General features: G+C 46.7%; 1 protein-coding gene across 1 annotated transcript in view; it reads right to left on the bottom strand.

The window, feature by feature from the left end:
• Positions 1-2,290, bottom strand: part of mmp16 (matrix metallopeptidase 16) — a 119,550-nt gene extending 117,260 nt beyond the window's left edge. The window contains exon 1 of the mRNA XM_033020406.1: positions 1,868-2,290. Within this exon, the coding sequence (XP_032876297.1) occupies positions 1,868-2,011 (144 nt within the window). The 5' untranslated portion in view covers positions 2,012-2,290. The remainder of the gene's footprint in view (positions 1-1,867) is intronic.
• Between the last annotated feature and the right edge of the window lie 12,475 nt (positions 2,291-14,765).

The raw sequence follows: 14,765 nt of genomic DNA, 5'->3' as shown, positions 1-14,765 counted from the left end.
TTCCTTCCTCCGGCTTTGCAGGTTAATTGGCCTCTGTAAATTGCTCCCTAGTACTGAAGTGAGTGGGATAATATACGTAGAACGAGTGTGGATGGGTGATCGATGGTCGGTGTGGACACGGTGAGCCGAAGGGCCAATTTCCCTGCTGTATCTCTAAACTAAAATAAATAAAAATGGAAAGCGGGTTCTCCCGAGCTGCTTGGAATATGTATTATAATAACGCTGTACGCTGAAACTTGGGAGGCAAACGTCCAAATTGCTGTTCAGTTGCCCCGGGGCAGGTTCAGAATCACCTCGCAGCCTGTTATTATTCCCTTACCGATAAAGCTGAATGTAGCAAGACAGACACAAAAAGCTGGAGTAACTCAGCTGGTCAGACAGCATCTCTGGACATAAGGAATAGGTGACGATTCAGACTGAAGAAGGGTCTCGACCCGAAACGTCGCCTGTTCCTTTTCCCCAGAGACGCTGCCTGTCCCGCTGAGTTACTGCAGTTTTTTGTGTCTGTCTCAACCAACATCTGAAGTTCCTTCCTAGTCAAATCAAGTCACTTTATTTCTATAGCACAATTAAAAAACAACTCTCGTTTGCCAAGTGCTTTACATTGGTGGAGGTACTAACGTTATACAACATTGGTTCATAGATTATGCACATACATAAATACACAGCCCTCACTCAGAGGACGTCAAGAAAGGCTTGAGAGTTCAGTCTCGACTTAAAGGAGTCGATGGAGGGGGCAGTTCTGTTCCGACTCAATGTAGTAAGGCCGGGAGATCCAAGGGGGGTAATTATGCAAAAAGACCGATACATCTGGCTTCAATTATCGAGGTCACAAAAAAAGCGACACGCCAAGATATTGAACTCAGTGTGACCCGTCACTTTGCCATATATATATCAATCGTCAGATTAAACAACGTGGACACAACGAGCCAACATTAAGGACTTGATGACAATTGGATTTGACCCTACAAATGGGTGATTTTAGTAAAAAATAAAGGACTCCAGACAGAAGAGCCAAAGAACGGAACAATTAGCATTACGTGCATGGTAGTTACAAAGGCACTTACTGTGGCAACTTTTAAGAAATCTTTGAAGTGGTTTTTTTGGGGGTGGTGGCAAGGAGATTTTTTAAAAAGCGGTTAGTTCTTGAAGTAGGTTTCCCTTGCCAAATCGTTTGAAGTTACACAAGGAGACTGATTTTGGGAGTGCATCCTAAACCCCGCAGATTCTGGAGAGGGTTGAAGGGTGATTGTAGTTGAGTTAGTTGTTGGTTCAAAAACGCGACTCTTCCTCATACAGATGTTAGACACAAAACGCTGGAGTAACTCAGCGGGCCAGGCAGCATCTCTGGAGAGAAGGAATGGGCGACATTTCGGGTCGAGACCTTTCTTTGGACTCTAGTCTTCGGTTTAAAGCAGCATCTGCTGTTCCTTCTTACACAGACTTCCTCGTATAGATTGGACCCATTCCCAAAGCCGGTTGATTCTCATTAGAGGAATATTGAATTATAAATCCGTTGGAACCCCCCCACACACACACACACATGTGCACAGAATTGCTCAAGATAGAGGCATTCACGAAGTCATAGTATGGGCTGAATAGGGAGAATAAAAGTCCTTCCACACCGACCGCCGCCTTCATTCTTAGCTCTTCTAATTCACAAACAAAAATAGCCCCAATCAAATGAAAACCAGGCATGGATGCATCGGGAAGAACGCTTGCCTACTTACTTCATTCAGTAATGTATGGGCAAGAAGCCTGTGTGTGTGTGGTTCGGTATAGGAGCGTCAGCGGATTCAAAATGCATTGTGCAGGCAGCGAGATATTAGCAGCATAGGAAAAAAAAAATCAAGTCTTACAAACTTACCTCCACGCTGAACGGGTGTTCTTCGCCACAGACGAAACAAACAATCCACAGCAAGGTTTGCAAATAGAAAACCCCGGAATATACAGCCGCGAGTAGCCTCTCTCTGTACAGCGTGTCTAAAGGTTTGGGGAAGCCGTTTGCCATCTTTCACAGAAGGAGGAGGTCATTTGTAAGGAGAGCTGAGCTGGGTCTGGAGTGGCGGAGTGTGTGTGTGTGTGTGTGTGTGGGGTTGGAGCTGGGGAGCTGCGCCGAGCTGCTGCTGCTGCTGCTGCTGTTACTGACGCTGTTCATTCCCCGGGAGCGGTTCCACTCTCTGCAACCTCTCGCTTCCTACTGTGTGTAACAGCTCCAAGAGGAGCCTGCGCACTCGCTAACCAGCTTTTACCCCGTCCAACTGGCACAGTCAGTCCTCCTCCCCTTTCACTACGCGGGGAGCGAGAGAGAGAGAAACTCCCCCACTCCCCCACTCCCCCCCCCCCCCCCCCCCCCCCCGAGAGCTCAAAGTCTGCCACAGACACACTCAGTCCTCTGGTCATTATGCAGAAGGAAGCTGAGCAGAAGATTACTAGGAATGCCTCGCCCAGTGCTCCGGGAGGCGAAAGAATGGTCTATTTTCCACTGGTTAAAACAAATGCAAAGCTGAGCTCCCGCCCAAGTGATAAAAACGTCTTAAATCCGAACAGCTTTTTTTAAAATAACTGACACTGATCTTTAACTCGAAGCCCAATCCTCAATTCATTGTGTTGGAAGGAACTGCAGATGCTAGTTGTTAACACCGACGATAGGCACAAAATGCTGGAGTAACTCAGCGGGACAGGCAGCCTTAATTCATTGTTATCACAGTCCAGTATTATATTTTCTTCGGTGGAAAAGAATTTGTCCAATACCACCCCACCTCCTTCCTTTTATTGAATTCCAAGTCCTCAGCTATGATATACAGTGCCCACCATAATGTTAGGGACATTATTTATTATTTTTTGGCGAATCAAAGACAATAGTCGGTAGGTTCAAATCAAATTTATTCGGAATCAGATTCACCGACCAAACACTCTGTCGTTGAAACGCAACCGACCACAACGGTGGTCTCACAACGACTGATGGGCAGAGTCCAGAAACCGCGCGAAAACACGAGCCCTCACAGAGTCACGTGTGCGCGGCTTCCCCCCACATGGCCCCCCCCAGAAACCGAGGTACGGAAACGAACCAGGAGCCGAATGGTACGGTCCTCAAACGTGGGACGGGCGTAACAACAGGGGCCGGTGAAACAGAGCCGGAGACAGTAGGGCCAGGGGAAAACCCAACGGTCGGCGGACGACCTCTACGCCGCGGTGTAGCCACTACCACTGGGCTGTCCTCGTCCACGGAGACGAACTCCTCCCGGCCACCCACGTCCAACGTGAACCTGGCGACTCCGGTGGCGAGCGTTGAGCGTCCCTGCGAAGGAAAACATAAGCACAATTCTGTAATGCCGCTGGCACATGCACCGAGGCTGACCCATGCCTGGAAGTGGGGACGGGAGCAAACGTGCGCATCCGTTCACGAAGCTCAGCTAGCACCGCCGAAGCCAAAACCCCCTGACCACGGGCGGTGGGCAGAAAATCTCCAGGTACCCGTAAGGACGAGCTCGGCCGAGGAGGCGTCTAGGTCCTCCTTAGGCGTCATTCTGATGCCAAGGAGGACCCAGGGCAATTGGTCCACCCAATCGGGGGGTAACCCAATGCCCTAAGAAGGAGGAGCGCAGGCCGAACTGGCACTACGCAGGGTTAATCACTAGGCCGTGGTCGCGCAAGCGCTCAAACAAAAGGTGAAGGTGACTAACGTATTCCGCCTGCGAACTGCTGGCCACCAGGATGTCGTCTAAATAAATGAAGACAAAAGGCAATCCCCGTCCGACCTGATCCATGAGCCGCTGGAACGCCTGAGCGGCGTTCTTCAGGCCAAATGGCATCCGAACAGGCCGAACGGGGTGATGGTGACCGTCTTGGGGACATCGTCGGGGTGGACAGGGATCTGGTTATAACCCCGGACCAAGTCCACTTTCGAATAGAAACTGGTGTCCTCGAGGTGCGCCGAAAAATTCTGAATATGGGGCACCGGGTAACAGTCCGCCATGATTACCGCGTTAAGCAGCCTGTAATCACCGCACGGCCTCCAACCCCCAGATGCTTTTGGGACCATATGGAGCGGGGAAGCCCACGGGCTATCGGAACGCCGAACAATGCCATTGTCTTCCATCAACTGGAACTCATCGCGGGCAATGCGTAGCTTGTCCGGTGGCAGACGGCGCGTGCGGGCGTGCACCAGTTGGCCTTCGGTAGGGATGTGGTGCACCACTCCATGACGGGGCACGGCCCCGTTGAAACGGGGTGTAAGGAGCTCGGGGAACTCCGAGAGCAGAGCGGCGAAAGGGCCTTCAACCTCCGCGATGGCGTCGCGTTGCTGTTCGGGCGGGACGAGCTGCGCGGTTCGGCGAGACGGAGGTCTGACAACGGGACCATACGACCACCTCGCACATCGACGAGAAGGGAGATGCGCAGGAAATCAGCACCCAAGATCGGCTGGGCGACGTTAGCAATGATAAACTTCCACCTGTACGGGTGAGAGTCGAAGGTGAGGTTAAGGGTCCGCGTACCGTACGTTCGGATGTTACTCCCGTTAATGGGCCTATCTTACCGACGCGGGTATCACGGCCGGTCGGTGGAAGGATGCTGACGTCGGACCCGGAGTCCACAAGAAAACGGCGGCCAGAGCGGTGTCACTGATGTAGAGGTCTTCGTTCGGGCCGATCGCGGTCGCCTCTACAGGCGATCGGCTGAGGCATTTCCCTGAAACGTACACGAACTTCGGCAGTGTCGAACCTCCGCTCAGAAGCGGAGATGGTAGTAATGCCAACGGCGTCTACCAAAAGCCTCCAGGTGTTGCTGCGGATCCTCAGAGGGGGCCGGTGGCGGGCCTTCCTCGCGCAGCCACCGCGGCGGTAGTCGAGCCAGTGCAGCCGTGCGGCTGAGCGCGCAGACCTCCTGGTACCTTGTGGTCCACTGTCCGTTGGCCCTCTCCGCAAGCTATTGTAGCAATGTCACAAAATTTTGAGATTTAAAAAATCAAGTCTGCAATTTATCCCATCAGATAAAGCATAAAAAGAAGTTTAATTTGACACCTAATTCACTTTCATATCTTCAGTTTAAAAAAAGTTATGGCCATTTTCATACTCAGAAATTAGCATCTTGTTCCCTTTTGCTTTTCCATTGACTTAACTCAAAAGCTGTGATCGAGGACAGTCAAAAGCCCATAACTTTCTTAAAAATTAAGAGAACTGAATGGATTTTCAGTTATTATTGATTGAAGCATTCTGAAACAAATATGAAACAATCTTACTTGGATGACCTGAAATTAAAGCATATAATTAGTTAGTTACCCAATTGTAGCTAATTACAAAATTCAATTACTAGATCTAAACATCTATCCATTACTTAAGAAAAGATTAACATTTTTAAATAGCCTAATTGTCCAAATAACATTCACACAAGAATTCACAATATAACATGGTTTTTAAATCATTTAATTTATAGGCCAAATGGAAGGAATTTAGTGTTTAATTCCTGTAAATTAATGGCCATTTAAATCCTTGCGAGTGGGATTTTGTGGAACGCGATGGTTTGGAACGTTGCGGTTTGCGGTGAATTTAAACCCCATATCGGCAGGAAAAACACTGCCGGTTCGTATGGGGCCTAAATCACCTTTTCGCAACGTAAAATTTGGATTAAAGTAATCCTAAGAAGCAAGTATATATGTAAAATAAAGGGCTTACCTTTATTTGTCCCGTACGTGAGATCTGTCCCGTTGACGGCGTTAGAAGTCGACTTTTATTTTACTCCTGCGATTAAATTATCCAGCGATGTTTTTAAAAAACTTCATAGAACGGATGTCGGAGCGATTTCTCTGCAGCAGCTGAACAGCCTGAGAAAGATCGACTCCGACAGGCAGGAGAAAACGGCATTTTAATCCCGCCCCCCTCTCAAAGGAGCTAAAGTCGTGCACACGGCCAGTGGCAGAACTGCAACGCCACTGAAGGTAAGTTTTGTAACATACCTAGCTATTGGAAATCGTTGAGATCAGCTCCAACGAGCATCAGGTGGACGTCGTCGGGCATCTGCTCGAGAAAAGCCTGCATCCATCAGGGCCAGCATCAGGGCCATCAGGGCAGAGGGTCTTCGATCACCCATACCATCCATGTGCAGGATTCGTTCTGCGCGGTCTCGACAACTGAGTCTGAAGGTGTGCAGCAACAAGGCCTTGAGGCCGTCGTACTTGGCCGTCGCAGGTGGGTCCCTCAGGTAAGGCAGCAAACGGGAGGCCAATTCTTGTGGTAGGGCCCCCACCACGTGGAAATACCGTGTCTCGTTGGCGACGATGTGGTGCAGGTGGAATTGCGCCTCGACCTGCGCAAACCAAACCTGTGGCTGATCAGGCCAAAACGGAGGAAGCCGAAGGCACACTGAGTCCTGTTGGGCGCCTAAGGGAAAATAATTACACTGCATGTTCCAACTTCTAACAATGGTTAGACTCGTCGGGGTCACCAATTTGGCGAAACAAAGACAATAGTCAGTAGGTTCTAATAGAATTTATTCAGAATTAGATTCACTGATCAAACACTCTGTAATTGAAATGCAACCGACCAGAACGGTGGTCTCACAACGACTGATGGGCAGAGCCCAGAAACCGCGCGAAAACACGACCCCTCCCAGAGTTACGTGCGCCCGGCTTCCGACTGCAGGGATCGATATTGATGAGCACCAGCAGGTGCTGCTACAATTTATTTATTTGCCTCTGCACTTCACAATTTGAGATTTGTAATAGAAAAAAATCACGTGTGGTTAAAGTGCACATTGTCAGATTTTAATAATTCTATACATTTTGTAGGTTTATTGGCTTGATAAATGTTAAAAAAATGTCCAGTATAAATTGTCCAACTTCCGGTATAGGTCCTGGTGGACTCTTCGGAAATATTGCCCACCACGTGCAAGGTACCATGTAGACATTACAGCAGTGTTTATACATAGTCCCACCCATTTCAGGGCACCATAATGTTTGGGACACAGCAATGTCATGTAAATTAAAGTAGTCATGTTTAGTATTTTGTTGCATATCTTTAGCATGCAATGACTGCTTGAAGTCTGCGATTCACAGTTGCTGGGTGCCTTCTCTGGTGATGCTCTGCCAGGCCTGCACTACAGCCATCTTTAGCTCATGCTTGTTTTGGGGGCTAGATCCTTCAGTTTTCTCTTCAGCATATAAAAGACTGCACAATTGGGTTCAGATCGGGTGATTGACTTTACCACTCAAGAATTAACCATTTTTTAGCTTTGAAAAACTCCTTTGTTACTTTAACAGTATGTTTGGGATCATTGTCTTGCTGTAGAATGAATCACCGGCCAAAGAGTTTTGATGCATTTGTTTGAACTTGAGCAGATAGGATGCGTCTATACACTTCAGAATTCATTCTGCTACTACCATCAGCAGTTGTATCATCAATGAAGATAAGTGAGCCAGTACCTTCAGTAGCCATATATGCCCAGGCCATAACACCCCCACCACCGTGTTTCACAGATGAGGTGGTATGCTTTGGATCTTGGGTAGTTCCTTCTCTCCTCCATACTTTGCTCTTGCCATCACTCTGATATAAGTTAATCTTCGTCTCATCTGTCCACAAGACCTTTTTCCAGAACTGTGGTTGCTCTTTTAAGTACTTCTTGGCAAACTGTAACCCAGCCATCCTATTTTTGCAACTAACCAGTGGTTTGCATCTTGCAGTGTAGCCTCTGTATTTCTGTTCATGAAGTCTTCTGCGGACAGTGGTCATTGACAAATCCATACCTGACTCCTGAAGAGTGTTTCTGATCTGTCAGACAGGTGGGTTTTTTTCTTTATTATAGAGAGAATTCTTCTCTCCTCAGCTGTGGAGGTCTTCCTTGGCCTGCCAGTCACTTTGCGATTGATTAGTAAACTCACCAGTGCTCTCTTTCTCCTTAATGACGTTCCAAACAGTTGATTTTAGTAAGCATAAGGTTTGGCTGATGTCTCTAACAGTTTTATTCTTGTTTCTCAGACTCATAATGGGTTATTTGACTTACATTGGCACAACTTTGGTCCTCATGTTGATAAACAGCAATAAAAGTTTCCAAAGGTGATGGAAAGACTGGAGTAAAGACTTGGTGCTGAGAGCTCTCTTATACCTGCATTAAGGAGGCATTTAAACACACCTGAGCAATTACAAATGCACGTGAAGCCATGTGTCCCAAACATTATGGTGCCCTGAAATGGGGGGACTATGTATAAACACAGCTGTAATTTCTACATGGCAAAATCAACATGTATTAAAAACCTTTAATAAAATCTGACAATGTGCACTTCAACCACATGTGATTTTTTTCTATTATAAATCTCAAATTGTGGAGTACAGAGGCAAATAAATAAATGATGGGTCTTTGTCCCAAATATTATGTGGGGGCACTGTATAAGGAGAGGCCAAGCACAATGTTTGCTGTGTGAATTGAAATGGGACTATTAAAATAATGTTAGAAAACCATCAGAAATGCACATTGTGCAAGTCATTTAATCAATTTGGGGTAAACTTCACACGCTATTTTAGAATCATACAGCGTGGAAACAGGCCCTTCAGCCCAACTTGCCCATGCTGTCCGACATGCCCTATCTACACTAGTCCTACCTGACTGTTTTTATCCCATATCCCTCTCAATCTAAGAGAGACACAAAATGCTGGAGTAACTCAGTGGGTCAGGCAGCATCTCTGGAGAAAAGGAATAGGTGATGTTTCGGGTCGAGACCCTTCTTCAAACCCCTCTAAACCAGTCCTATCCATGTACCTGTCTAAATGATTCTTAAACGTTGCCACAGTACCTGCCTCAACTACCTCCTCCGGCAGCTTGTTCCTTACGCCCACCACCCTTTGTGTACAAAAATATACCCCTCAGATTCCCAACAGGCCATTCAGGCCTAATCGAGACTGCTCCATGGCTGACCTATCTTTCCCGCTCAACCCCATTCTCCTGCCATCTCCCCATAACCCCCTCCCTTAAACCTATGTCCTCTGGTTCCCAAAGGTTTAGTTAACATTTATTTCTCTTTTCATAGAAAGGGTCACCCTCTTTTTTCAGTGTTCAGTCCTAATGAGAAAACAATGAGCACTCCATCACTTACTCCACCGTCATTTTACAGATAACATTGTGCATTTGCAGCATACTTTGCATTTACTTCAGATTTCCTGTGTTCTTAAAGACAAATTTTGAGGTAAGGGGGGGAACGATTTAATAGGAACCCACGTGGCAACTTTTTTTATTTCGCAAACGGTGGTAGGTATGTAGAACGAGCTGCCGGAGGAGGTAGCTGAGGCAGGTACTATCACAATGTTTATAAAAACATTTCCCTCATCCAACGATGAACCATTGTACATGTCCTGCTTGTGTGCTTTGATCTGAGGGAGACACAAAATGCTGGAGTAACTCAGCGGATGAGGCAGCATCTATGGAGAGAAGGAATGGGCGATGTTTCGCGTCGAGACCCTTCTTCAGACTGATGTCAGGGGAGGGGGCGGGACAGAGATAGAATGTAGGCGGAGACAGTAAGATTAGTGGGAGAACTTGGAAGGGGAAGGGGAAGGAAGGAGAGAGAAAGCAAGGGCTATCTGAAGTTGGAGAAGTCAATGTTCATACCGTTGGGGTGTAAGCTGCCCAAGCGAACTATGAGGTGCTGTTCCACCAATTTGCTCTGACAATGGAGGAGGTCCAGGACAGAAAGGTCAGACTGGGAATGGGAGGGGGAGTTGAAGTGCTGGACCACTGGGAGATCAGATAGGTTACTACGGACTGAGTGGAGGTGTTCAGCGAAACGAACATAAGCCCACACTGGAGAACATTTATTTTGTAATAATGAATTTCCAGTAGTATTGCTTTGGCATTTTATAATATATCATACTGGGGCAACCTGTTTATAACGATTATAAAGGAGACATTTTTCTTTGGTCTGTAAATTTATTTCTGCCTTGTTATATGCAAAAATGAGAACAATGTTCGAAGAGTTCAGAACCGTGATTCACAGTTGAAGTTCTTAAAGCGTCATCTTGACAGTTGCCCTACAATGGGAAATATTGAATCAACAATTTAACAAAGGGAAATGCTGACAGAAAATAATTACATACATCATGACAGCGGGAAGTTGAATCTGTGGGCAGGAAACTCCTACCTGACTCAAGACCTTGTCAGACTCTCAGTCTGACGCAGGGCTTCGACCCGAAACGTCACCCAGTCCTTCTCTCCAGCATTTTGTGTCTATCTTCAGTGTAAACCAGCATCTGCAGTTCCTTCCTACACGTCAAGACCTTCCTTGATGCAGTTGTTTTGTGATTCAAAATTCATGACCAGTTTCCCAGGTGTTAATCACATGTATCTTTGTCAATCAGTTACATTTAAGTATTCAGTTTTATTTCATTTGTTTAAATGCCAGAATTCTTGTTTTAGTTTTGCAAGAAGGGAAGATGTAAAATATAAATGAACCGTGGGGCGGCAAGGTGGCGCAGCGGTAGAGGTCATAAGGGATAGGAGTAGAATTAGGCCATTCGGCCCATCAAGTCTATTCCACCATTCAATCATGGCTGATCTATCTCTCCCTCCTAACCCCATTCTCCTGCCTTCTCCCCATAATCCCTGACACCGGTACTAATCAAGAACCTACCTATCTCCACTAGAGCTACTGCCTTACAGCGCCAGTGATCCGGGTTTGAATCTGGCTACGGGTGCTGTCTGTACAGAGTTTGTACTCTCTCCCCATGTGGGTTTTCTCCCAGATCTTTGGTCTTCTCCCACACTCCAAAGACATGCAGGTTTGTAGGCTAATTGGCTTGGTATAAATGTAACATTGTCCCTAGTGTGTGTTGGATAGTGTTAATGTGCGGGGATCGCTGGTCGGTGCGGGCTCGGTGGGCCGAAGGGCCTGTTTCCACACTGTATCTCTAAACTAAAATTGGAAAAGGCACGTTGGTACACAGAGATATTGAGGTAGTGGTCAGGAAATGAAAGGCTCGGTAAATATTACTAAAAGGGAAATCCTTAAGCCTAGAACAATGAAAAAAAAAAAGAAGTCATAAATCTGGAAGTATTTGGGCGTATCTTGTGATTACCAGGAAATCACAAAAGGCATAGTAACGCCTTTACTTCCTCATAAGACCAAGCAAATTTGACATGTCCCCAATGAATCCCACCAATCTTTACAGAAGCACCATAAAAAAACATCCTATCGGGATGCACCACAGCTTGGTTTAGTAAATTGCTCTGTCCAAGCCTGCCAAAAATCACAGAGAATTGTGGATGCAGCCCAGCCCATCACACAAAACCAGCCTTCCCCTACTGCCATCTCCTCCATCTACACTCCATGCTGCCTTGTGGACAGCAGAATCACTTAAAGTGCGTAAGGGCTTGGAAGTCAAAGGAAAGTTTAATAACCAGCGAACTTTTATCAGAACTGGGGCGGCATGGTGCCACAGCGGTAGAGTTGCTGCCTTACCGCCCTAGAGACCCGGGTTCGATCCTGACTACGGGTGGTGTCTGTGCGGTCTCCCCGTGACCTGCGCGGTTTTCACCGGTACTTCGGTTTTCTCTCACATTCCAAAGACGTTCACATTTGTAGGTTAATTGGCTTCGGTAAAGATTGTAAATTGTCCCTAGTGTGTGTAGAATAGTGTTAGTGTACGGGTATGGTTGGTCGGTGTGGCTTCAGCGGGCCGAAGGGCCTGTTTCCGCCCTTTATCTCTAAACTAAACTAAGCAGATAATCATAGAAATAGTGAAAGAGAAAGTGCGAGGGAAATGGAAGCTGCTACCGGAGATGAAGGCCATGTTTGAAGTAAGTGGATAAGTGCCCAAGAAAGTTACTAAAGAAGACAAAGACCAGGTGATCGTTGATTGGATTGGCACAGGTCATTTCTGGGAACAACAAGGAATGAAGGGAAGATAGACACAAAAAGCTGGAGCAACTCAGCGGAAAAAAGGAATAGGTGACGTTTCGGGTCAAGACCCTTCTTCCGACCTGAAATATTACCTAACCCACCATGGAGCAGGTCAGGAGGGGGAGTTCCCCCCGACACGGTTACCATGTAATCACGTGCTACCTGCTCCATGGTCGGATAGTCGGCGACTAAACCATCTCCCCCACCTGGTTTGCCAGGTGAGGAGGGGGCTGTGGATCCCCAGCAGGAACAAAAACAAGACCTGTCAAAGGGCGGATGAGCTCCTAGCGAGCCAACGGCCATCCACACTTCAGAAGAAGTTGCGATCACTGTCGTACATAGCGTTGTAAGGCACCGTGCCCGTTGATGTTTTCAACGATGATGATGATGATGATGATGCTTCTCTCCAGAGATACTCTCTGTCCCACTGAGTTACTCCAGCATTTTGTGTCTATCTTCAGTTTATACCAGCATCTGCAGTTCCTTTCTACACAAGGAATAAATGGAAATCTTCTCTTTCATATGTCACTGTGCACCATGCTAATACAGTCTGTATCAGATTTCCTTTAAACTGACACCTCCCTTCAATAAATTAGGAGCCAGAAGAATTCCCTAAAAGGAAGTTATTATTAATATCACGGAGTGGGCTTTTAGAGCCAAATAATTTCTTATGCATTAACAATTATGGCAACAATCTCTGTGTATTAGACACAAAATGCTGGAGTAACTCAGTGGGTCAGACAGCATCTCTGGAAAAAGGAATGGGTGAAGTTTCGGGTCGAGACCCTTCTTCAGTCTGACTCTCAGTCTGAAGAAGGGCCTCAACCCGAAACGTCACCTATTCCTTCTCTCCAGAGATGCTGCCTTTCCCATTGAGTTACTTCAGCATTTTGTGGTCATCTTCTGTTCCTAATGTATGTTCATTTCTTTGTTTAGTTTAGTTTAGTTCAGAGATACAATGTGGAAACTGGCCTTTTGGCCCTCCACGCCGACCAGCGATCCCCGCACATTTACACTATCCTACACACACTAGGAACAATTTACCATTATACCAAGCCAATTAACCAACAAACTTGCACGTCTTTGGAGCGTGGGAGGATACCGGAGATCCCGGAGAAAACCCACGCAGGTCACGGGGACAACGTACAAACTCTTTTCAGACAGCACCCGTAGTAAGGATCAAACTTGGATCCCTGGCGCTGTAAAAGGGCTTTCTCACGGTGCGGCCTGACGCAAGACTTAACAAGAGTTTAACATCGTGGGAACCTCCTGCGATAACAGTACGGCATTCGTGGACCACCGAGGACCTCCGTGACGCTAACAGCAGGTAGTCGTGTAACTTTGTAAGGTCGGGAGAAAATTCAAACATTTTTGAATTTCTCCAAGAGTGACTTGAGCACTTTTTGGTGAGCGTTGCAACATTGTATGAACGCAGATGCCAGTGCGATATCCGTGCGATATCCGTAATGACTCTTCCGGGTACCGTGGGAACTCCTGCGAACGGTAAACCCGGAAGCTTGACAGAGGGGACATAAGGTGAGTAAAAAAGGTGGTCTCAATATCGCCAATGGACCATGTGTCCATCGAGGACGTCCCACCTAATTGTCATTGTTTGAGAATCTTTTTCACAGTAAGACTTGCAGAGATGCCTCTCAGAAAAGCGCAAAGAAAGGGGTCAAAGAAAGTCAGAAAGTTTTTAGCCATGCAGGTAAATGAGGAGGAAACTCAGCAAGAGAGACAGGTGGAGAGGCAAGAGGAGATGCCAGAGATACCACTGCCTGTGGGCTCCCTGGAGCAGGGAGAGGGTAATCAAGGTGTTCAGTCTTCTTCAGCAGAGGTCCCAAATTATTCTTTAACTCATTAAAGAGCTCGGGTGACATTCTGACAAAGTTTTTGAATGCACTTTTATCCTCTTCGCACAGCACATTAAGCAGTTGCTCATATTGTCCAAATTGAGGTCTCCGTTGAAACATGGGCTTAACCCAGTGAGACTTCCTCTTAATTCTCTTTTTAATTAATCTCACCCTTCTGCCTTCACGCAAGCGTTTTCGATGCACATGTTGCGCTAATGCATACAGCGCGTCAATGAAAATAACAACCAGCCTGTACTTGAACCAACTTTGTATAGGCATGTCTACAAATGAGCCAATTCTACGAACGGAGGATATTTATATAGTGTGTGAAAAAAAGTGACATCATTTGTGCCACGTGATTAACTACACTAGAGTCCACGATGTTCATTCACGATTAACGGGAAAGATCGGGAGACGGACAAGTCACTCGCACAAATGACAGAATTGCCGAGTACCGTGGGAACTCTTTATCTACCCCCCGTTATATCGTGCGGAACTCGTGCTGGACCACGACCACTTCACTCTGGTGACATCTTGCGTCAGGTCGCACCGTGAGAACCGGCCATTAGGCAGCAACTCTTGGGACTCGACGTTCTAATACATGTTATTTTACATTGGAATTTCGAAGGATGAGAGGTTATCTTATAGAAACATGTAAAATTCTTAAAGGATTGGACAGGCTAGACACAGGAAAAATAGTCCCGATATTGGAGGAGTCCAGAAGCAGGGGTCACAGTTTAGGAATAAGGGGCAGGCTATTTAGAACTGAGATAAGGAAACATTTTTTCACCCAGAGAATTATGAATCTGTGGAATTCTCTGCCACAGAAGTCAGTGGAGGCCAATTCGCTGGATGTTTTCAAGAGAGATTTAGATTTAACTCTTAGGGCTAAAGGGATATGGGGGGGAAAGCAGGAACAGGGCACTGATTTTGGATGATCAGCCATGATCATATTGAATGGTGGTGTTGGGTCGAAGGGCCGAATGTCCAACTCCTGCACCTGCAGGGAGAGGCAAATTATCTTTGGG

The sequence above is a fragment of the Amblyraja radiata genome, chromosome 4 (assembly GCF_010909765.2).
Source record: "Amblyraja radiata isolate CabotCenter1 chromosome 4, sAmbRad1.1.pri, whole genome shotgun sequence".
Classification (NCBI taxonomy): Eukaryota; Metazoa; Chordata; class Chondrichthyes; order Rajiformes; family Rajidae; genus Amblyraja; species Amblyraja radiata.
This window is presented reverse-complemented; position numbering and strand designations above follow the sequence as displayed.